General features: G+C 39.7%; 2 protein-coding genes across 4 annotated transcripts; both read left to right on the top strand.

The window, feature by feature from the left end:
- Positions 1-10: 10 nt before the first annotated feature.
- pik3r6 (phosphoinositide-3-kinase regulatory subunit 6) lies at positions 11-14,501 on the top strand. 3 transcript variants are annotated; one of them, XM_058078561.2, is made up of 21 exons: positions 11-110; positions 4,795-4,872; positions 6,047-6,133; positions 6,352-6,443; positions 6,623-6,691; positions 6,954-7,086; positions 7,171-7,240; positions 7,339-7,519; positions 8,644-8,773; positions 9,353-9,439; positions 9,998-10,241; positions 10,397-10,684; positions 11,202-11,319; positions 11,487-11,606; positions 11,816-11,923; positions 12,263-12,365; positions 12,494-12,555; positions 12,663-12,753; positions 12,846-12,907; positions 12,981-13,090; positions 13,633-14,501. In XM_058078561.2, exons 1-21 carry the CDS (start codon positions 11-13, stop codon positions 13,787-13,789), a joined length of 2,490 nt encoding a protein of 829 aa, XP_057934544.2. In that variant the 3' UTR covers positions 13,790-14,501. The 3 variants fall into 3 exon arrangements, with proteins under 3 accessions (XP_057934544.2, XP_057934534.2, XP_057934525.2); XM_058078551.2 differs by having other exon boundaries at positions 6,029-6,133; positions 11,220-11,319; XM_058078542.2 differs by having other exon boundaries at positions 6,029-6,133.
- Positions 14,502-14,522: 21 nt separating this feature from the next.
- On the top strand, positions 14,523-19,434 carry pik3r6a (phosphoinositide-3-kinase, regulatory subunit 6a). The gene is made up of 7 exons (XM_058078593.2): positions 14,523-14,674; positions 14,781-14,896; positions 15,708-15,828; positions 16,116-16,189; positions 17,021-17,135; positions 17,635-17,705; positions 18,559-19,434. The coding sequence occupies exons 2-7, from the start codon at positions 14,815-14,817 to the stop codon at positions 18,669-18,671; spliced, it is 576 nt and encodes a 191-aa protein (XP_057934576.2). The 5' UTR covers positions 14,523-14,674; positions 14,781-14,814; the 3' UTR covers positions 18,672-19,434.
- The last annotated feature ends 1,666 nt before the right edge of the window (positions 19,435-21,100 follow it).

Raw genomic sequence — 21,100 nt, 5'->3', positions numbered from 1 at the left:
GTATCCTGGCATGCCATTGGTCGGTAGGTGTGGCCACACTTCCTCACCGCTTCTACTTATAACTTGTCAAGTCAAAGTTGACGGTTGTCGTCAGCTGTGTTCAAGCAAGGGTAGGTTTTCTTTAATTTAAAGCACATTCTGATAAGTCATTGTTTTGTATTATGTGGTTCAAGTGCTCCAGGAAGGCTATCTTTGAAAGAGTCAGGTTAGCCGCGCAGGTGGTGCAACCTATCTGCATGAGCGAATTGATTGGAATTTACGTATAACATTATAGTGCTGTTACCTCTAACCACACTTTACAGATATTATTCAAATAATGTCTTTTATCACTCCTGCTATCATGTTGACGAGCTGTAGTATGTCAAAAGTTTATATACACATTCAAATTTGAATTACTTTCACTGACCAGGACTATTTAGTCAGAAATAAACAGAAATGGAGCTCCTGCCTTCTTCTTACTTGAACTTCTCTTAAATCGGAAAGAACCCTGAAGGGTGCTTGTTTATGTTTTTTCCCCTCCTGAGATAATACAACATTTTTGATAAGCTTGCCTGATGCGATTGAAGTCTTTTCCCCATGCTCTGTTTTGTCTGTTAGTTTAAAAGCACAGCTGTATTTCCTGCTGCTTCCTTGTTTTATTGTCCAGCTTCCTGCTGCTACCTTGTTGGCTCTAAGGGGGATGCCGGGTGGCTACCAGTTGTATTTATTCGCCAGTTATCCTTTACTAAAAATCTAAATAGACACACTAACACTCCCAGTTAAAGCAGTTTTATCTTGATCAAACTCAGACAAGAGATGACTGAGGCCCTCCAGGCACAATAAGGCAATCAATAAGCACAGTGTTATCAGTAGTGCTAGTAAAGTCGCTCATCTAATTATATTTTAAAGCTGTCAGTAATATACAGTAGTTACTGCATGGTTGTATGGCTCATACCCATCTCTCAATGGGCATGTGATCTTATAGTCTCCTTTCGGTATAAAGACCTCTCAGTCCTCTCTGAGGCGTAGGTCAAGATCGTACATTATATCCTGACAGATGTGACGACAATAAAGACACAAAGTAACCAAATGCTCCAAGCCAAAGCAACAATTAGATAATTTTTCTGCTGTGCCCCCCTGTAGGGTCCAAAACCCAGTCATGTAAGATGAATGGCTCCGTGTCTTGAGGTGCCTCTGGACACTGTTTAAAAGACTTAATGGTTCTTTGAAGGTTTGGTCAGATTATATATTCTTTGATTGCTTGGGTACTTGAAAGTGTTCAGCGCATTATACAGTATTCATAAAAGTGTTAAAGTGCTCTATTCAAGTTGCAAACCATCTAAAGCAGGGTTGTCCAAAGTGCGTCTCGCGGGCATTTCCATTGTGTTGTGTTTTTGTAACCAGGCTGTGGCACATCAGAAATGTAGTAAGAAAATGTAGTAAGAAAATAAAGTCAAAATATTAAGAGAATAAATAATGTAATCTAATGACAAAAATTCAAAAACAAGAACAAAATTGTAATTTATGAGGAAAAATAAAGTTGAAATATTAAAGAAAAAATCATAACACAAGAAACAAAATTAGCTAAAAAAAAAGTTCTAAAATTATGTCAAAGTAAGAGAATTATGGGAATAAACTCATTATTACAAGAATAAAAAATTTAAAAAAAAAGTAAATTTACATTTAATTTCATCACCAACCATGGAATGTCTCCTATGACTAATGATTTCAAAATATACATAGAATAGAAGCACAAGCTTGTATGGCTGGGACGTCATTAAGCATCAATGCCAGAGTTGCTGATGTGAACAAGGAAAAGTTGTAGGAGACTTGAAAACTTCCCTTTACTTGTATTCATATGGACTAATAGGATTCCTCCCTTTGTTTTTTTTTCCACACTCACAGTGTGGAAAATTTCTAGATGAATGAAATACTCGGACTGTACAGTTCTGATTATGGGCATAATAAGCCATTAATGCTTTAGTTCACATATTAGCTCTTTTTAAGAATCAATATTTTTATTAACATAAATTATCATTATCTTATGTGGTGTTTTATTTCCTTGTTATCATTTGCAGTTATAATGCATTTTGTTTGCGCATGGTGTCTTCTGAAGCACTTTGTTGAGTGAAAAATGCTAAAGAAATAAGTTTTACTTTCTTAATTACTGTACTTATCTTTCATGTTGTTGTTTTTTTTCATCACAGTAGCAGCACAAGCCTAAATCTTTGGCCAAATGTACAACTGACCCAGTTCTCACGCGTGTACACACACACACACACACACACAGGTGTTGTAAGAGAAGACTAAGCCCAGCTGTCCTGAGACTTAAATCCAATGCTATCTTCGTGTGGGGATTTCCAATCAAGCAGTCGCGCACACATGCTCTTTTGCTCCTTTACTCTGCAAACGCACTTCCACGCATTGCTGTCAGCTCCTTCCTGTTTTCGGAGACGTCTTAAGCACGGCGGAACGGAAATGAGTGCTCCTGTTTTGTATTTGGCTGCATTGTTCCCGGCCTTGCTTGACCGACGCCACACGTACGGCGGGTGGCGGTGGTTCCGAATTCAGTAAGTGGAAATGGATGCTTGTGGCACCACATACAGATTAGCAACTGAGTCACTTTCCTGTAAATAGTCCAGTGGGCAACACCTTGGAATTGCAAAAAGAAGAGTGCCATCTGTACTTGCTCTGATGGGGCATGCAGAGTTGCCACTGGCTCTCGATGAGCATATTTGGTTGAGTTTGTGAGGCTTAAGTCGGCGAACATTGTGCAGTGATGCACAAAATTCCAGGAAGTTCTTATTCACTGCTGCAAATCATGTGTTTATAAAACTTACTGTATATATACTGTGCATAAATGATTTATTAACAGTGGTACTGTATAAGATGACATGGAAAAGTATGAACCCTGCACAAAGACAACAGAACACAGTCATCATTCAGTCCTTTTTTTTCAACTAAGCAATCTATTTTTAAGATGTTGTTTGCTATCATCATCATCATCATCTGCCCACTCATTCTTAAGCAGAGGAAGTGTTGTATACGTGTCACCTCCTGCACAGTGCATGCTGTCAAGTGTGCACGTGGTGTTCGTGCTGAGACTGCAGGCTTGCGCATGAATGCCTTCTCGTCTATGCATGCACATACTGTATTTAAGAGATTGGGATTGTGTTTGCATACTTTTTGCATACGTTTTTTTGTGTGTTTGCAACAGTGAAAGTGTACTAGTATACAGTCTGTTTATTATTATCAACACATGTTTAAAAACACAGGCTGATGATAGAACAAAGTCAACAAAATTTGCGTCAATTCTTTTTTCTTGCCTATTTTTTGAAAAATTATAGGATCAAATTGTAATTTTATGAATTCTAAATACATAAATACAATATTACAAGTCTGGTAATATTATGTCTTGACTGTTCTGTGTGCCATTGCAACATCATTCTTGTTGCTTGACCTTTCTCTCATATTTTGCTTCCAAAGTGGCTCTAATATTGTACAAGACAGATGGGGGGGCAAAAGTTATAGCAAAGCAATGAGCAGAATGAAAGTGTATGAAAGACAAAATGACAGGCAGGGAGTGATTTTGGAGGCTGGCGGAAGCTTGTGGTCAGTGTGCTGAGCTGCTGAGACAGCATTGGCAACTCACTGCTGCTTTTCTTGCTGGGATCAAGGGCAAATCCATCACACTAAACCCTTTCAATCTCCACACAAGGCCTGTGAAACGACTAGCCCTGAGTGTGTGTGTGTGTGTGTTTTAGCATAGAAAAGTGGGTTAGGAGTAGTACTACATTTAGAGGCTAGAATAGCACTCATGAAACCCTATGAGTGAGGATGACTTGAGTATATACATGAATACATTTAGGCGGATTGTGTGTGAACTAAAAGGGTGTCAAAGACACCCTCACACCTGCGCATACGTTGACTGACTGTGTAACCTCACATAACCTCAACTCCTCAGTCGCTTGCTTGCTTTCTCTTTCCAGTTCTGTCATACACTTGTTGACTTGAACCTTATTTGGGGTGAGTTGATTATTATTATTTACCTTTGCCAACTCTGAGAGGTTCTATTATGATCGGTGATGTGTGAAGAAGACACAAGGAATTTATTTTCCGGGCCTTTGCATTGGTGTGAAGTGGGGCAGTGACCCACCAGATCCAGAAGCTTGGAAAAGTTTAATCGCTTTTGCATTACCGACATAATAATCACAGAAAACACCAAAAATCTCTGTGTGCTAATCCAGTCTGTGTTTTACAGCTGAAGTTACTTTTAGTGTGTTAGTTCCTCGTGAGGCAACCTATGTGACTCCAACAGTGCTTCAATTCTTTCATTCATTCCTTCATTTTCAGTGGCGCTACATCCTCATTAGGGTCGCGGGGATATGTTTTTAAAACATTTTGTCTCTTAATGAATCACCTTAGTATCAAGTTTATTTTAAAGGTTCCCTATTGTGCAAAGTACAACTTTTTAATGATGTTCTAACGCCTTCCTTGTGGACATGATAATGCCTCTGAATTGACCCTAGCTCAATTAGCCTGTAAAGCAGGCTTCACTACACTTTAAAATAAAATATAAAATAAAAATTGAGTTTTGCCAACTATCTGTCAATCAGCTCGAGGAACCAGATGTGGGAGCTGTGTTTTTTTTTTCTTTGTAGCATCATCATTTTTCAACAAACTCACTCTGACATTGTCACAGATTTAGCTACAGCATTTACTGCTGTCACATCAGCGTGTTCACTTTCTGTTTGACACTGGAGCTGTCACAACATGTGAGGCGCTTCCTGTCATCTTTCTCATTTCTCATTACAGCCACACAATGTGCACAAGCCATGACCTGCCATGTCCCCTGGGATAACACAAGTCGGGTGTTCAGCATGGAGCAGACCGGTAAACCCCACAGCAGTTATTATTATTATTATTATTTTATTGGTTTACTTTATATTTATTTATGAATTCGGTGAAAGCTTTCAAAGTGTTTAAGAGTGAGGAAAAACACCTTATACACCAAATAAACTTGATTCTTGGTTTGTTAATTTAATATTGATATTTTATATCACTTCATCAAAATAAAATAATTGCAATTAGGGCTGCCAGTCGATTATAGTCTATTTAATCGTTATTAATTGCATTTTGTTTATAATGAATTGAGATGGCAAGACATTTTTATTTATAATAAGTAGGGATGTAATCTCTTTGTGGTAAACGATTCGATACGCATCTACACACATACATGCTAACAATAATAATATTCATTCATTCATTTTCTACCGTTTATTCTCATGAGGGTCGCGGGGGTGCTGGAGCCTATCTTCGGGCGAGAGGCGGGCTACACACTGGACTGGTCGCCAGCCAATCACAGGGCACATATAGACAAACAACCATTCACACTCACATTCATACCTATGGACAATTTGGTGTCGGCAATTAACCTAGCATGTTTTTGGAATGTGGGAGGAAACCAGAGTACCCGGAGAAAACCCACGCATGCACGGGGAGAACATGCAAACTCCACACAAAGATGGCCGAGGGTGGAATCAAATTCGGGTCTCCTAGCTGTGTGGCCTGCGCACTAACCACTCGATCGCTGTGCAGCCCATAGTAATAATTAGATGGCTGTAATATAGGTATGTTTTGCTGATGTGTTGAAAAGTTTTCCTGGTGACTAACTTGTTTGTTGCAAATTCTAGCGCTGCTAATGCTATTTACAGACATTGTCATCTTCAGTCATGGTCACATTGACTCAAGCCCTTAAATAGCTGTCCTCAGCTACTCCTGCCAGTAAATAGCAGCTTGTAACTTAAATTTTAGATTGCAAGTCGAAGCAAAAAAAAAAAATCAGCCAGGAGGCGTTACTGGGACACTTGTATGGCAGGGTACCACTTTATAAATGAAATTTTAAAAAAACACTCTCAGTGCTCCACCTTCTCACTTCTGTCTGGCAGACGACACACATACTTTGTGACAATGTTGTCAGATTTAGCAGCAAAAGTGCTTATACAAGTGTAAAAAGAAGTTAACAGGGTTTTCCTGACACTATCACCAGCTGGCTGCTCCCCTACAGTCCCGGAGCGAGAACTGTACCGCAGCATCCAGGCTGTCTTGCCCAGAGAAACAGACAACCCGCATTCTCCAGACTGTCTCAACAAAGGTACCACTCTTTAGCACAGGTCAAAAGTGTGAAGAAACGGGGATTAATTTTCTCTTTCCTGCAGCTGAAGTTGTTTCTGCTGCTTCAGAATCAACAGAATGTCCAGCTGCTAGTCAGAAGATTTATTCAGATTTAGCACAAAAATTGTGACACATTTCACAAGTTATTGAGGTGTACAACTTATATTTGTATGAACGTGTGTGTACGTGTCTGTGTAGGTATGCTGAGATGGACTCTCCACAAGAAGGTTCTGAACAATCCAGCCAACGGCTTGTCTCTGTTGTGGGTTTTGATAAAAGAGCTAGAAAAGGTGCGTAACTGTTGTATGTATGCTCTCCTTCTCATCTTCTAGGAATTTCAATTGATGACTTTAACTAAAATGTATCTTTTACGATTAAACCCGAACCCACTTCTGGCCTAAAAACTATTTTTTCTTTATTACTGAGTCTTGCTGATGTCAGTTTAAGGTGTGTGCCTCTTTCTCTTCAGGCGGAGAGGTGGAACAGTCATGACTACATTATCCCTTTGCTCCACACACTCATGTATGCCATCATTCAGGTACAATTTTTGTTTCAATATTTATTTTGGTTGTATTCAGGTTATAGTTCCCCATAATACATGAGGCAACTGGTGCTGACTTTATGAGTAGATGATAGACAAAAGGAGGCTGAGGATTGAACCTTGTGGAACACCAGATGAAAGGACTGATGTGAATGTTTTCATTTATGTATCAAAGCTTTAATAGCTTGAAAAGTGATTAAATAAATGTTTTGGCCTCACAAAAGTATGTGTACAAGCTTGTGTTGTGTTCATATCTCAGACAGCCTACATTCCAGATGAGCTCTACAAACGTGTTTATGACTTCTGCAAGCGACTGCTGACCTACCCTCAGCCCTACTGCACCATTGGCCTCAGCTACACTAGGCAGATGAAAACTGAACGTTACATTCCAGGTATGAAGTTTACTTGTCAGAATAGATAAAGTACCTCTATTCTGCTGTTATATACTGTGATGCTCAATGTACTGTATACTGCAGGTCTACTCTACCAGAGGATGATGGTAGCAGAACAGAGACTAAAGAATGAGCATTATCCATTCCAAGAGAAGTATGTCTTTTATTAAAATAGTTTACATGTTACTAATTGTTTACAAGCTTTTTGGTTTGCGTTTACTGACAAATTGTCTTATACTGTGTAAATTATAGGGTTTTTGTTCTGGCTGACCCCGAGGTCTTTTCTGGCCTTCTGGCACAAGTCATGATGGATGACATTGAGGCAGCAAGTCAAGCAAGTCCAACAGCTCACATGCGCAGTGTGGTCCAACACTCCATCCAGGCTACTTTAGGAGAGCAGTCCCATGGAGCCAAATTGGCCAAGACACTCAAGGTCAGTGCAACTATTCTCTCGTTGTGACATGAATATCTAGTGTAGTTGTCAGTTTTCCTAACATTTAATGTAACTATGCAACCAAAACTAGAGATGCTCAACATTAGCGTTCCGATAAACCAATGTTGTCCAGCACTTTATTTCTGATACAGATATCAACCCAACAGCAGTATGCAATGTAAGTTATATAAAAAACATTTATTTTGAACATTTTGTCTCAATAAAAGTGAAAAATCATGACTAGTCAACTTAAATATAACATGTTCTCTTAAAACAGGTTCGACAGTTTGTCCTTCTTCCCCACTCTGTTTGAAACACTTTGTTTACAACAAATTTTTATAGGTTAACTAGTTAGCTCGGTAGCTTGCTAGATGTTATGAGCTGCGGCCGTCTGTTATTTCCCAGTAGTGAATCCCGTAGCTTGCGCATTAGTGTTTCGCAATGTGGTGTAAACAAAGAATAATGTAAGCGTGACTATAGGGGTGTTATTTCATGTCTACAGGGCTCTATGGTAAAATTGATATTTCCAAAACACGTTTTCTGTGCTCTATGAAAATATTGCATATTGAATCCTACTTTGAAATTTTCTTATTGCAGTTGGGCCACAATATTAAGTAAACATGTACAATCTTTTGACATCTAGTGTAAGAGCTGCATCAACAAATCTGTCTCTTCAAAAATAATAACGCTCAGTTTTGAGTCACACTGTCAGAGAGATATTCATTTAACAGTATGTTCATTATTGTGGGTGCAGTTAGCATTGACGTACAACTGCACCGAGAGGCTAAATATTATCAACACATACAGTTCTACACCATTGCGAACATTTTTTCCTCAGTTGGTGTACTGCTATAGCAGTACATTCTTGATGTAAAAAAAAAAAAAAAGAAAAAACCTGGCACATACAGCATGTACGTGTCAAATACAACATCCACAATGAAGCTTTGCTGTCCATTGGCGCTGGCCCTAAAGTAATACCCCAGCAGGACACACACATAGGGGATCTACATATACGCCCACTTGTGACCTTTGACGTCTTTGCTATTAATACATTGCTTAGATATATTTATCTTCCTGTGTGTGTGTGTGTGTTCACCCACGTGTGTTTGTGTGTTTTGGAACAGGATATGGATGTCGAGCCTTATTTTCAGGATGTGTTGGTGACTCTGGAGCAGTGTGTCGAAGAGGGGCCGGGCGAGTTGGGGGCAACACTAAGGAGCCGTCTTCAGCAGCTGCAAAGTGAAATTGTCACAGGTAGACGCTGCATGAGAGAGGACAGAATGACAGCGCTGTGCTTATTTTATGAAGCAGAACCACAAATGCCACTCTGAATGAGGCATGGAACAGTGCTTAGTTTACGAGATCAGAGATGATTTGCGTGGGGGTAGTCCGCCACAATAACCACCCTAGCTGCAGGTTATGTGTCACATGAGTCTGGGACGCTTGTTACTGTACATTATTGCCAAATAAGATAGATAGAGATGAGGTAACACTGCACATTGTGAGTTCCTTGCATGGAGATGAGTTTAAGTGGCCCCAGGAAAGAGCCTTGATGAACACTGTGTCGTTTGTGTTTGCTTCCATAACTAATTGTCTGTACCCACAAAGTAGTGCATTAAATTGCCCAAAGTCATTTGTATTGATTGGCAAAAGCATTTTTTAATATGTTTTATGTACTGTTATTCCGGATATGTATTTCCACTGCTGTCATGTTGCTGACCTATGTGATTAAACAATTCTCGTCCCAACTGTGAGGAAGCTAGTTTGTTGTTGTTGTTTTTTTTTTTTTGAGCGTCATTGTGACAGTTTTGGTCTCTTCCTGTGTGTGTGTAGAGCCTGTTTCCTTTGGACCTCTTTCTGACTGCCCGCTTCCTAACCCTGAGATGAGCTTCCACCTGTGGACAGAGGATCTGGATATCTGTGAGTGGTCCTGGACACTGTGGGGGGTCTAAAGGAAGTTGTTTGGACCAAGCTGAACTGAACTAACCCAGAGTGCAAAGAGCTCAAATTAGGTCAAAATGTGTCGAAACATTTCCTCTATTTGACCCTCCAATTACTTTCAAGCCAAAAAGGGCCTTCCGCAAACTCTTCCCACAGAGGTGACATCAAAGAATTGTCCAAAATGTCTTGGTAAAATAAAATATTGATACACATTGCATCTGCAGCCAATTTTCTCCATACTGTCCTGCTGTACTTGGACACACTATGTGAACTCTGACAATGTTCTCTGTACATTTTGTGCTAACAAGCATCAAATGCTGAGTGTCACATGGGATATACTGCACAAAAGTGTGAAGACTGGAAAAAAATAATCTTTATGTAGCACACAGAGCTGCCTCATCTGGTCCAGATGATCCTATCATAGCATTGGGCTACAAAGTTTTTTGCACTGCTGACCACTTACATGCAGAACAATAATTCAATATAGATTGTAGATTCCTGTTATGCCATTATTAGTAACTATAAATATGTGTACAGGGCGAGAGGTGGCCAAGTGGCTGCGATCCAGTTCCACAACAGAGCAGTTCTCCCTCAATGCGGAGCAAGAGGACCCCGAGCTGGGCGACTCACCTGGTGAACTTATGCCATCTGACAAGACTCGCTTCTCCGTCATGTCCAATGACAGCGGCATTGAACGAGACCTACCCCCTTGTGGTGATGCCTCGCCCATGGCAGTGCTCGATTCCGGCAATGTAAATGCATCGTGGGAAGCCTGCAAAAGGTAAAAGGCTTCAATTCATTTGGTCTGCAGTGCTTACGGAATGTATAATAATAATAATAATAAAGCGCTGAAAAATACAGCCTCCATCAACCTGAACTGAACCTCACTGCTTGGTGGAAACCTGCGTTGTTACATTGTTGTTTTTTTACCCCCAGCGACCAACAGTCAGTCAAGTTGTCCCGCCGTGGAGGCATGAAGGTGAAACCATCCGTGAAGGACAGTGTGGCGCTCATGCAGGACACACTGGAAGGTCACGCTATTCTGGGGACAGGAGGACTTGGGGGAAAGGAAGGAGGAAGACGGGTCACACTGCAAAGGCGATCAGGAAGCAATACACTGCAGAACCTCTTCCCCAAGCAGCAGAGACACTTTACAGCAAGGATGGTCATCATTGGGAGCGATAGTGTAGTGAACCGCCTGGCTAAAGCCTACTATTACTTAAGGTGAGGGATTCATTCCCATGGTTCACGTTTAGAGTGAATTCAAAGCTACAGTGCAACAAGTCATTAGTCATTATTAGTTTAACAATATACTACATAACTGTGTGTGTGCTTTTTATTGGAGTATTTATTTTTTTATAACAGAGTTCTAAAGTTCTATATTTTATTGTTTTGGATTATTATTGATTTTCATTGAGTTTTTTTGTTGAATGTATTTAAAAGCGCTCGATGTTAAATACTCTTTCTGATACGCTTTTGATATGATGTACTGTCATTTTCTCAAGTAATTAATGAAAAATTTTCTAAAAAAAATGTCAATATTGAGGGCAATTATCGGCCTGCAAAATTTATCATGACATTCCCAGCTGTCCCTATTGTCGTGGCAAGTCAAAATATTGGGAATGACTTTTTAGAGTCATTTACGTTCTAACAGTTTAATTACCTCAGTTCAGGGAAGAAGAGAAATCCCGATCACCATTTTATGGAAAGATTGTCAAACACTATTTGTGCTTCTCACCAGTTACGGCCTTCATTACAGGAAAAGGGAAGCGAGGAGACGTTTTCTTACAAAGAAAGTGAACCTGCAGTTTTACTACATCCCTGTTTGTGCAGCACCAACTGTTGTCTCCTCACACAAGGTGAGGAAATATCCCCTTGCCCTTGCATGTTTTTATATAAATACAAACACGCCTTCTTGGAAGCATACATTGAGGCTTTCCCGTTACAGCAAGAATTGTCGATGCGTTTGGACGCTTGGTTTTGGTGTGCAGACTTGTTCTTCCCTGCTGTTGTCATCTTCCTGTAGGAGAACCATCAGTTAAAACAGAGTTCCTGCACACTTGGTTCTTACCTGAGCTGGGTTGACCCGTGGTACAACTGCAACATCAACAGTTTGGGCTGCATGATTCCCAAACTGGCTAAAATGGTAAATAAACCTTTCAAGCCAAATCTACAACGTAAACACCAGCCATCACATGGGTGCATCTCATAGTTATAACATGAATCGAATGAATCCAATACAGAAGCTGTAGCACAAACTCTGCTTTTACAAAGATAACAATAATAATTCTCAGTTTTAATTATCATAGTCACATTATCAGTCACACTTAAGCACTTGTTGTTTTTGTTCTGCAGCGACAAACAAACCCAGCAAGCTCAAAAGAGCCATTTGTGTCTGACGTCATTTCTTACTACGTCCGTATGGGCCAACAACCGGTCTACTTCAACATCTACTTTGTAAAGGTATTGTAATATATCTTTACCATTTTAGTGTAACGTTTTTGAGAGGGACTAGCTGTATGTATACTATTAGCGATTTACCAGTGGTGTACTTGTACACAAACACTAATATTACAATATTACAAAAATCTACTTGAATCAATCAATTTTTCATTTTGCTCACTACTAGTTCAGCATGGAATGTGTGGGTGATCTTTTTAACATTTTGAGAAGCGCTCCACTGTTTGGACCTTTCTCAAGGGCATTTCAGCACTACTTAAACAAACAAACTGACATCTCCCCAGCAGCCAGGCCTCAGTTTTCATATTTCCAAAGCTATACTATATTTTCATTCTACATTAGATCACCTTTCCAGCCTCGACGAGAGAACCAGTGGAGGACGTCTTCCTCACCCATTTGGAGGTGGATGTTTCTGAGCTCAGACCCTCCCAGGCTCCAATGAGAGGTGATTTGGCTGTGGAAACATACAGTACCTTCAGTGGACATTATTGACCTTTTTACCATCTACATAAACCGCCTACATGTACATATTATATGTAAGGTTGTTTGACAGCATAGCTTTCCCTCAAACAGAGAAGCAGAAGAAGAGTGTAGCGGACCAATGTGGCGCCCTTGTCTGCATTAGTTACAAAAAAGTGAGACTTTTTTTTTTCCCCTTTAGATTCCTTTTCATAAAATGAATGCCATTCCTCAACAGTTCATCATTGTGTGTGTGTGTGTGTGTGTGTGTGTGTATGTGTAGGTGACACTAAGTGGTCGTGATGCTGACAGAGGCATGCCAGTCAGGACAACTGGTGTTCACATCAGTGCTATTCCTTCCAATGCAACAGAAGGTTTATTACCATCACAGTATTTTGTATTAAAACTCTAATCTTTCTATTGATGTTAAGTGAGTTTTACTCCGTGTGTGTCTTTTGTCTTTCAGATCTGAATTGTTTAACACTTACTTTCAAGGAAGCGCCAGCAAAAGCTAAAAACAACAACGTAGTACGTTCACATCTTTTTAATTTCCGCCTTCCGCTGAGTGTTAACAACCAAACTCATGGTTTCTAATTTCCAGGAATCAAAAATCAGGAGCAACAACATCACGATTTGCTCGCTAGAGAGTCAATCATGGCTCAGAGTTACAATAGACAGAGATTCAAAAAGGACCTACAACAATGTGCAGAGGTAAGGGAGGTTTTGTTGGATCTGTTTGAAATGTCACATTTTTATCCATGATGTGAGAGGGGCACAGACCTCCACCAAGGTACAAAACCTCGGGTTTTGTACGCCCAAGTTTTCTTAAAAATGAAAATAACGTTAACTGATAATCCACCAAACAAAGTTGGGAGTACTTAGTACTGTGCCGTGCACTGATGAGACATTCAATTGTGCTGCGTATCTCTAAGCACTTTAGGATCTTACAAAATGTAAGAGCATGGCAAAACACATGACAACCTGATCAGTATGTTTATGATTTAACTTTTTAATAAAGTTAAAATGACGGTTAATATAATTAAATAATAAAGCATTTATTACATTGTAATACTTAATAGCATTTTGTTTCATGATGCTGCATCACACTGTGCTGCATGTTGCAGTGTATTCAAAAGTGGTGTAATGCAAGGGGTTTGGGACTGGCAGGGAATCTAACCTTCAATGACTGCACAAACGGCAGAAGTACCCCTGTATATTTTAAGGTTTGCTCTTCTGCTTGTGTGTTCCTCCAGAATTGAAATTGTGCCCTGCCTTGACCCTGGATACTGTGTTCAGAAAAGCATGATGTCCAAATTAAACCTTGATGAAGACAAAGACGCCGGATTGAGCAAGTACATGAGCAAAGGACTTCCTCTACCTGTCAACACATTTGCTGGCATCATCACCTGACTTCTGCATTATCACATATAAAGGAGAATACAGTTAACCCTGTTTGCTTTGACACATGGAAACATGGAGGACATCACCTTGTGGTGTTGAACATTAAACTTACTAAAGGAAATACAGTGCTAGTTACAATTTTAACATTGTGCTAATAGTTTTAACAGGAATGAACTGTGCTGATCTACATGATAAACTGATGCAGCTAATCTGTTATTACTGAGAAAAGTGACTTTAAAGACTCGACATGTGGCCAGACCTGTTTATCGAATTGCACACATGCCCCAAACCACCACAACCTTTCATTGTAGCTTTTCTTGTTGGAAATGTCTCATGTGTTTATATCAAAACGGCAGGCCTGGTCTGAGAGCAGCTGTGTGTACACAAGTATGCCACTCTTCACTGCAAATCATCAGGGAGTCATTGGTTTTTGAGGGCCTTTTTGATGATAGACTGACTGACTTCTCGCTTATTATTCATGGAAGATGTGATTGCATCTCTTCACACAGCCACCTGTGTTTCATATAGCATCAAAATCATTACATTACGCACTTAAACTGCTCAGAAGATTTTATTTTTTACAAATGCTCACACCCTCTGACAAATGTTAATCCCACAGGGTAAAACCATCATAAATGTATTTATTTTGCACAAATGTTTATGCAGTTTCTCATGAGAAAAAGATGCCCCTGTAAATCCAATTGTAATTATGTAAATAAATATCTGATGTTTTGTAAAGACCAGTAGGTTGATTTCCTTGCTTGCAGTGGCGTTTAACGACCACCAGATAGTGCTATTTCCCTAGTGCCGTGACCACCTTGATTGACAAGGAGTTTTCTGTCCGCTGCACACGCCAGAGCATGCGAGGACTATCTTGCCCTCGTACATCTGCAGGTCGGTGGATGACTGGGAATGACTTACTGAAATCCAGCATCACAATTTTTGTGTTTTGATATTTTTGTTGTTGTTTCCTATTCCTTGCTGCATCTGCATCCCACAGAGAGGAGGAGGAGGTGGAGAGAGCAACAACTGGAATGATGGAGATGAGCAGCGAATCTTCCCATCACTATGGATCACTGGAATGTACACAATGGAATCGGGACGGCAACAAAGCAGGTAAACTAACTAATGCACATGGTGCCTATGTTTAATGTCAAATTAATGCCTTCTAATGTATAAGGTTGGTGCTTAATGTTAGTGATTGCTAATTGCATCAACATAATATGCTTTTAGGATGTCGGTATTACAGCACAGAATAGGTAGTGTGCTTTAACTGTTGCATGTGTGCCTTCAAAACTGCTAACGTCAAGCATCCACAGGTGTCAGTTCTTCAAGTGTGTATGTGTGGTAGGACCATGGGTTGATGAATGAGAGAAACCTCTTATCACCTCTTTAGTAATAGTTCCATACTAATACTGCATTCCCCCACCTAATGGCATTCACTTTACAGTTTTTCTGAATTGATAAGACACTAAATTCCTTTCACTGCACACATTTGTCAAAAACAGGACACTGGTATCAAAACTTGACTTTTTTTAAGCCCATTTCAACACACTTTTCACTCATCATCACGTTTTTCAAAAGGGAGGCAAAATTCCAACTGTCACAATGAAAACACAACAGGTCATAGCTGAAAACACATTTGCCAGTGAACTGCACACTATAAAACCTGCTGAGAAACAGCTCAGTTCAGCTGGTCCTCAGAGGAGCAAGAGATCGTGGTGGAAGACATATAGACGAGCCAGACTACACCCAGAACCTGGATCTGTCAATGCACCTAGTCCAGGATCACAACCTGGACAAATACCAAGACTTAGACCCAGACACAAAAAAATAGAATTCCAGATTTGTGCTACTGTCATTATTAATGTGCTGATTTATTGAATGACAATGAAAGAAGGATAAAGCCTCTGCGTGTGTCTTCCAGAGGACGATGTGGTGTCCATGGCGGACTCCAGCATTACTGTAGATGACATCGAGGGCGAACTATTCAAGATCGAGAGGATTAGAGATGTTCTGGTCCGGAGGGAGTCTGAGCTCAGATACATGTGAGATGATAAAGACGACATGCAAGTTGGGAGATTGAGATCCTACATAATGTGTTATGGTTTTGCTTTATATAATACTTCATATTAAATAATAAGGATAGCTCCACCTCCAAGATAAAGAAAATGACTGTGTTCCCTAAAAGATTAATGTTTTTGGTTTTTGGCATACTGGAATTACAGCCTGACTACCTCAATTTTCAGGGCCTAAAAAGTATTAGGACAAGATAATGATATATCGTACATATAGTTGACACAAATGACTCATGTTTTTGTGTCTCCTTTGGCAGGATGGATGACATTCAGCTATGCAAGGAGATCACTCGGCTGAAGAAGGAGCTGCACAAATTAGTGTCCCTGCCAGGTTGGAGTCACCACCTTCACTATTATATAAGAGTAGTTTCATATTTGCAGTAGAAAACATACTCTTTCTCTCTCTCGTGACAAGTGTTCCCAAACCTTTTCACCTTTACCTTTTTTGAAACGTGGTTAAAAAAAATCACACAACAAACAAAATTCACAACAAAAATGTAAATCAAGAATAAGGGTGTCAAATTAGTGCATTAATGGTGATTAATTCATTGTAGTCACATTTAGTATATTGCATTTTTTTGTTGTCTTAGTACAATTTTTAATTTCTAACATTACAATTTAAAAAGAAAAAAAAGTTGTGCTCATGTAAAAATCCGTTTTTGGGTGTGGAAACCAATCAGTCACACCCTGAAGTGGACATTGATTGACTGTCATTGTATTTGGGCTTGTTCAGTTGATAAGCTCCCAATGTAGTTGAGAGGGCAAGGTGAGGAGCGGTGAATAGTAAAGAGGGGACGTGAAAGTATGTGCATGTGGGAGTTGTTGTTACTTATATTACTCAGAAAAGTGTCCCTCCTGTTTTCATGCGTTTACAGTAAATGGACCAAATATTATTAATTTATTCAATTTTCTAATTATTTAGAGATTAACAGGTGACTACAATAGACTTCATCTTGAAGTCATAAATAATTTACATTTAAAAAAATGTGGTTGCTTGTCTTAGCAATATTTTGGTGCGATTAAAACAATTATTAGATCAATTAATGATGGATCATAATTAATCTTTTGACAGCATTAATCAAGAAATGGTGTGTGGCCCAATATTTTACCCTGACACTTACTGGGTGTAACCCAGTAAAAGAATGTTGTCTTCCTGCTGTAGATAACGACAAGTCCAATGAGGACCGACAAAAGGAAGAAGAACTTCTGCAGCAAATACATAAACTGGTCGAAACGAGAGATTTCCTGGTGGATGATGTTGAGTTTGAACGACTCAGGTGAGCTTTTGCATATGACGAGATAAATAGATGGATAGATAGATGGATGGTCTCGTATTCGGCATGAGTCATCTTAGCGGTGCATACGAGCAGTGAGGATGACAAGAAAAGGTCACGACTGTCATTTGAACAATGAGAGGAGATGATGTGGTCTAGGAAGTGTACTTTAAAGGGCCCTGTAGACTTCATAGCGCCTTGTTAGCTCACATGAACAGTCACAGCAAAGGTGAGGAAGTGTTGTAAGATGATAACACAACATAATATTACACAGGACGGCCTTACAGTCTATCCACCACTTTAGTAAAACACCTTTATAGTATTTCAGTGCAATGATATCAGCTTTTACAGGTAAATACAATGATGGACTTGCGTGTCATTTTAATTGTGCACTGTGCGTCGCCTCTGGAGCAACGCTTCTCTTTGAGCTGACAAGCAACATTAGGTGAATGGACTTTAAATTAAAACACAGGGGATGATGCATGGCTTTATCTGCACGCAGGGAGAAAGAAGAAGACAAAGAAATGGCTGACTTTCTGAGGTCTAAATTTCCAAGACACCTGCAGAAAACAGGTACAACACTCATGTCTAAATATTCCTCGTCTTCCTCCAAACATTGTCTTTAATTGCAAATGAATTATTTAGCCCAGCAAACTAACAGTAATGTAGAAGGTGTTGTAAAATTCAGTAATCGTGTTGTTAGAATTTCCCAAGGGACAATACTATGGAAATGAAACTTGTACATACTTTACCTGAGCTTGTATAGCAGTATAATTATAATAGGTGGCAACACAAGTGAGTACACCTTGCGGTGAATGTTCATATGTTGTCTAAAGTGTGAGTTTTTAGTGTCAGCATCCTTGTTTTCCTTGGAGGTGTGTTTGGGCTCATTATGATGCTGGGAAAACTCATGTGCTCTGTGCTATGTGAATTATGCTCTGCAACACACTCCCACAACTTGTTGGAATTCATGTTTTCCCTCAATGACCCGCAGCTCCCAGTGCCGATAGCACTCATGAAACCCAAGACAATGACAGCGAATGCATCTCACTTTAGCCTCACTTTCCCAAGTAAACATGACGCCTTAAAGAAAGTCCATCAGCCACAAACATTTCTCTTTTCTGTGTGGGTTCTCGAGAGCGAGAGAGAGAGAGAGAAACACCTAGCATGAGGCAGCAAACAATGCACATAATGGGATACACCTATTCCGCCCATAAAGCCAGATGGCTTCCACTAACACCATCATGCGTGACTGTAGGCAAGGCCCAATTCTCTTGCTCCTCATTTGTGTTGCCAGCTATTAAACTGTGTGTTGTCATTTTCAGCGCAATATGAATCTATAAAGGACTATAAGTATATGCAAGTCCATCCTGTATCCACCTTAACCATTTTACGACAATGAAAATGCACCATGTTGTTGTTCCAGGTGTACCCAAGCGGAGAGTAGCACCCAGGGCTCAGCCGAGCTCTTCTCCCTTGGCCAAAACGGGCCTCACCCTGCTGAAGGAGTGCTGTGGCTTCACGTGCTCCGTCATGTAGTTTGTGAAGATCACAGTTGAGATTGCACAAAATGATTGTCGGCATATTTAACCTCATTTCAAGTTAACTCGCCCAGATAATATATACGTATATATATATATATATATAAAATAATTATGTTTCCTGTGCATAAACACATAACACACACTTTAACCATTCTGCTATTAAAACAAAGCTCTCCTCATTGGAGCTTCATGACACGGCTGGCTAGTCCAATCACTGCTGTTACTTTTTAATTAACGCTAACATTAGAGAGAGTGACATTAATTGCTAACTGAAGTGATGCTGCATCAAATTAAATAGGACCTTTTAGAGACTAAGCTTCTTGTTATATTCAGTGTTGCTAGTGCTACTCATGCCGTTATTGTTTACAATAGTAGGTACGTTATCTAATTACAAATTCAAACGTTGCAACAGTGTTACCGACAAGAGTCAAGGAGTCAAATATGGCGCCTTATTATGCACTGATGTTTACATAAAGCGATGCTATAGCGCCATACCTTTTTATCTTCATCCGGTTTCTCCTACTCTTCCTAAATTGTGCACCTGATGGCTTTGTCTTTTCCATGTGTTGTTGACACATATTAACAGCACTATTGTCGTCATCTCAACTAGCGGCCAAGGCTAAACCGACTCATATCCACTCACAATTACCTCCTTTTTATTTGACATTTTTTAAGTGAAATAGCATCTTTAAGACTCTTGGTCTGTAATATAAATAATATATGATATTAACAATTAAATGTCTTTTATTTTTGAGCAATTAGTTGTAAGTTCCTTTTTTTTACCATATAATTAACCTAAATTTAGCGGGCGATTAGGAATTGAGTAGGTTTTACAGATGTGGCAGCTAACCAGTCGGTTGCTCTGGTCTGTAGAATGAATTTCATGGGAGGTTCCATGAGGTTATCCAGTGGCTGCCGGCTCACACGCTTCTTGTGACCAATCAAACTACAGATTCACAACTGTGTTGCCAAGAAGAATAGTCTCCATGGCAACCTCATATACCCCCCTTCATACCTTTACAATGAGACAGCCAATGCAGCGATTCAAAGGATGAGATTGTGTGTATGTGATAACAATCATGCATGGATATTGGTCTTATCTCCTTTGGTCGTCTTTATGTTTTGAGGTCATAAAAACAAAAACCAACTACTGAGCATACAAATCCCTCATGTATACATGATTATGATAAATACTTGGGCTCACACACTGCACTGGAATTTGGAGGCATGTTTTATTGGCTTCGATGCAAGTCTGTTTAAAAATGCAGGCCGTGGAATTCTCAATACCCCCCCCCCCCCATCAGGTAAGGGAGGGGGTATTGAGAAGGTAAGAAGGTAGTCTGCTAATAAAGAAAACAGATGGATGCAGCTCAACTTGTAATAAGGCTGTCAAATAATTAAACATCTTAATCAGATTAATTACAGTTTTCAAATTAATTATCCTTCTCCCTGTGCATGCGTGGGTTTTTTCCAGGTACTCTGGTTTCCTCCCATATTTCAAAAACATGCTAGGTTAATTGGCAACTCCAAAATGTGAGTGTGAATGGTTGTTTGTCTATATGTGCCCTGTGATTGGCTGGCGACCAGTCCAGGGTGTACCGCGCCTCTCGCCCAATGAAATTAATTATCCTTTATTAATCACCATTTGCAGCCATGCCGGAAATATTTACTGTTTTTTTATGACTGTGTTTTAGTAACTTTACTGTCTTTTATGAAAGATAAAAGATAGTTAATACATACAAATATAAAAGCCTGACCTATCTATTTACCGAACACTAGTTTCTTTAATAGTAGCAGAACATTTAAATCACACTAATTTTGTTATGAGCCATGAAAGGATGCATTCAATGACACAACCACATAGCTTAAGTTGAAATCACACGGTTTGAGTTTTTCTGGAACTTCCAAGAATACTTAAAGGGGACCTATTATACTCATTTTCAAGACTTGGGTTCTGTACTCCTTTAGAGGAGCTACACATGATAACCCATACAGAAAGCTTTCTAGATCTTCCACTCTGTGCCTCTTCTAGTGTTTTCTCGGATGTCCTGCCTCCCGCCCAAATGCTACTTTACTCAACCGCTGGCACTCCTTCCGCCGAGCCCATTCCGCTGTGATTGGTCACATTCCCAAGTGCTTCCGAGGACTTCCAGAAAGGTACATCCGTATTTACGTATTTATTTGTCGGCAATCTGTAGCCCATATAAGGAAGTCCGGGTTGCAGTGATGTCAGTAGAAGTCAGTGTTGAAAAAAACTGTTGTAAAACAGAGCGTGTAGAGCCATCCAAACCTGTGCAAACCTCATTATCTGATGTGGAGGCATCATTTAACACGAGAATACAACATTCTAACAACATTTATAGGACAGAAAAGAGAAAAAGCATAAATGCTGGAGATTATATACAAATATAATGTATATACAAG

This window comes from Doryrhamphus excisus, linkage group LG9, assembly GCF_037039965.1.
Source record: "Doryrhamphus excisus strain RoL-2023G ecotype Guam linkage group LG9, RoL_Dexc_Guam_v1.1, whole genome shotgun sequence".
In the NCBI taxonomy this organism is placed as follows: domain Eukaryota; kingdom Metazoa; phylum Chordata; class Actinopteri; order Syngnathiformes; family Syngnathidae; genus Doryrhamphus; species Doryrhamphus excisus.
The sequence above is the reverse complement of the archived record's forward strand: the minus strand, read 5'-3'. Positions and strand labels throughout refer to the sequence as shown.

Excerpts from the sequence above, each read along its gene's own strand:
- pik3r6 (XM_058078542.2), top strand. The coding sequence starts at position 11 with ATGCCATTGGTCGGTAGGTGTGGCCACACTTCCTCACCGCTTCTACTT. Across the intron at positions 9,440-9,997 it reads GACAGAGGATCTGGATATCT|GGCGAGAGGTGGCCAAGTGG; the intron begins GTGAGTGGTCCT and ends ATATGTGTACAG. Across the intron at positions 12,366-12,493 it reads CTCCCAGGCTCCAATGAGAG|AGAAGCAGAAGAAGAGTGTA; the intron begins GTGATTTGGCTG and ends TCCCTCAAACAG.
- pik3r6a (XM_058078593.2), top strand. The coding sequence starts at position 14,815 with ATGATGGAGATGAGCAGCGAATCTTCCCATCACTATGGATCACTGGAA. Across the intron at positions 14,897-15,707 it reads TCGGGACGGCAACAAAGCAG|AGGACGATGTGGTGTCCATG; the intron begins GTAAACTAACTA and ends TGTGTCTTCCAG. Across the intron at positions 15,829-16,115 it reads GAGTCTGAGCTCAGATACAT|GATGGATGACATTCAGCTAT; the intron begins GTGAGATGATAA and ends CTCCTTTGGCAG.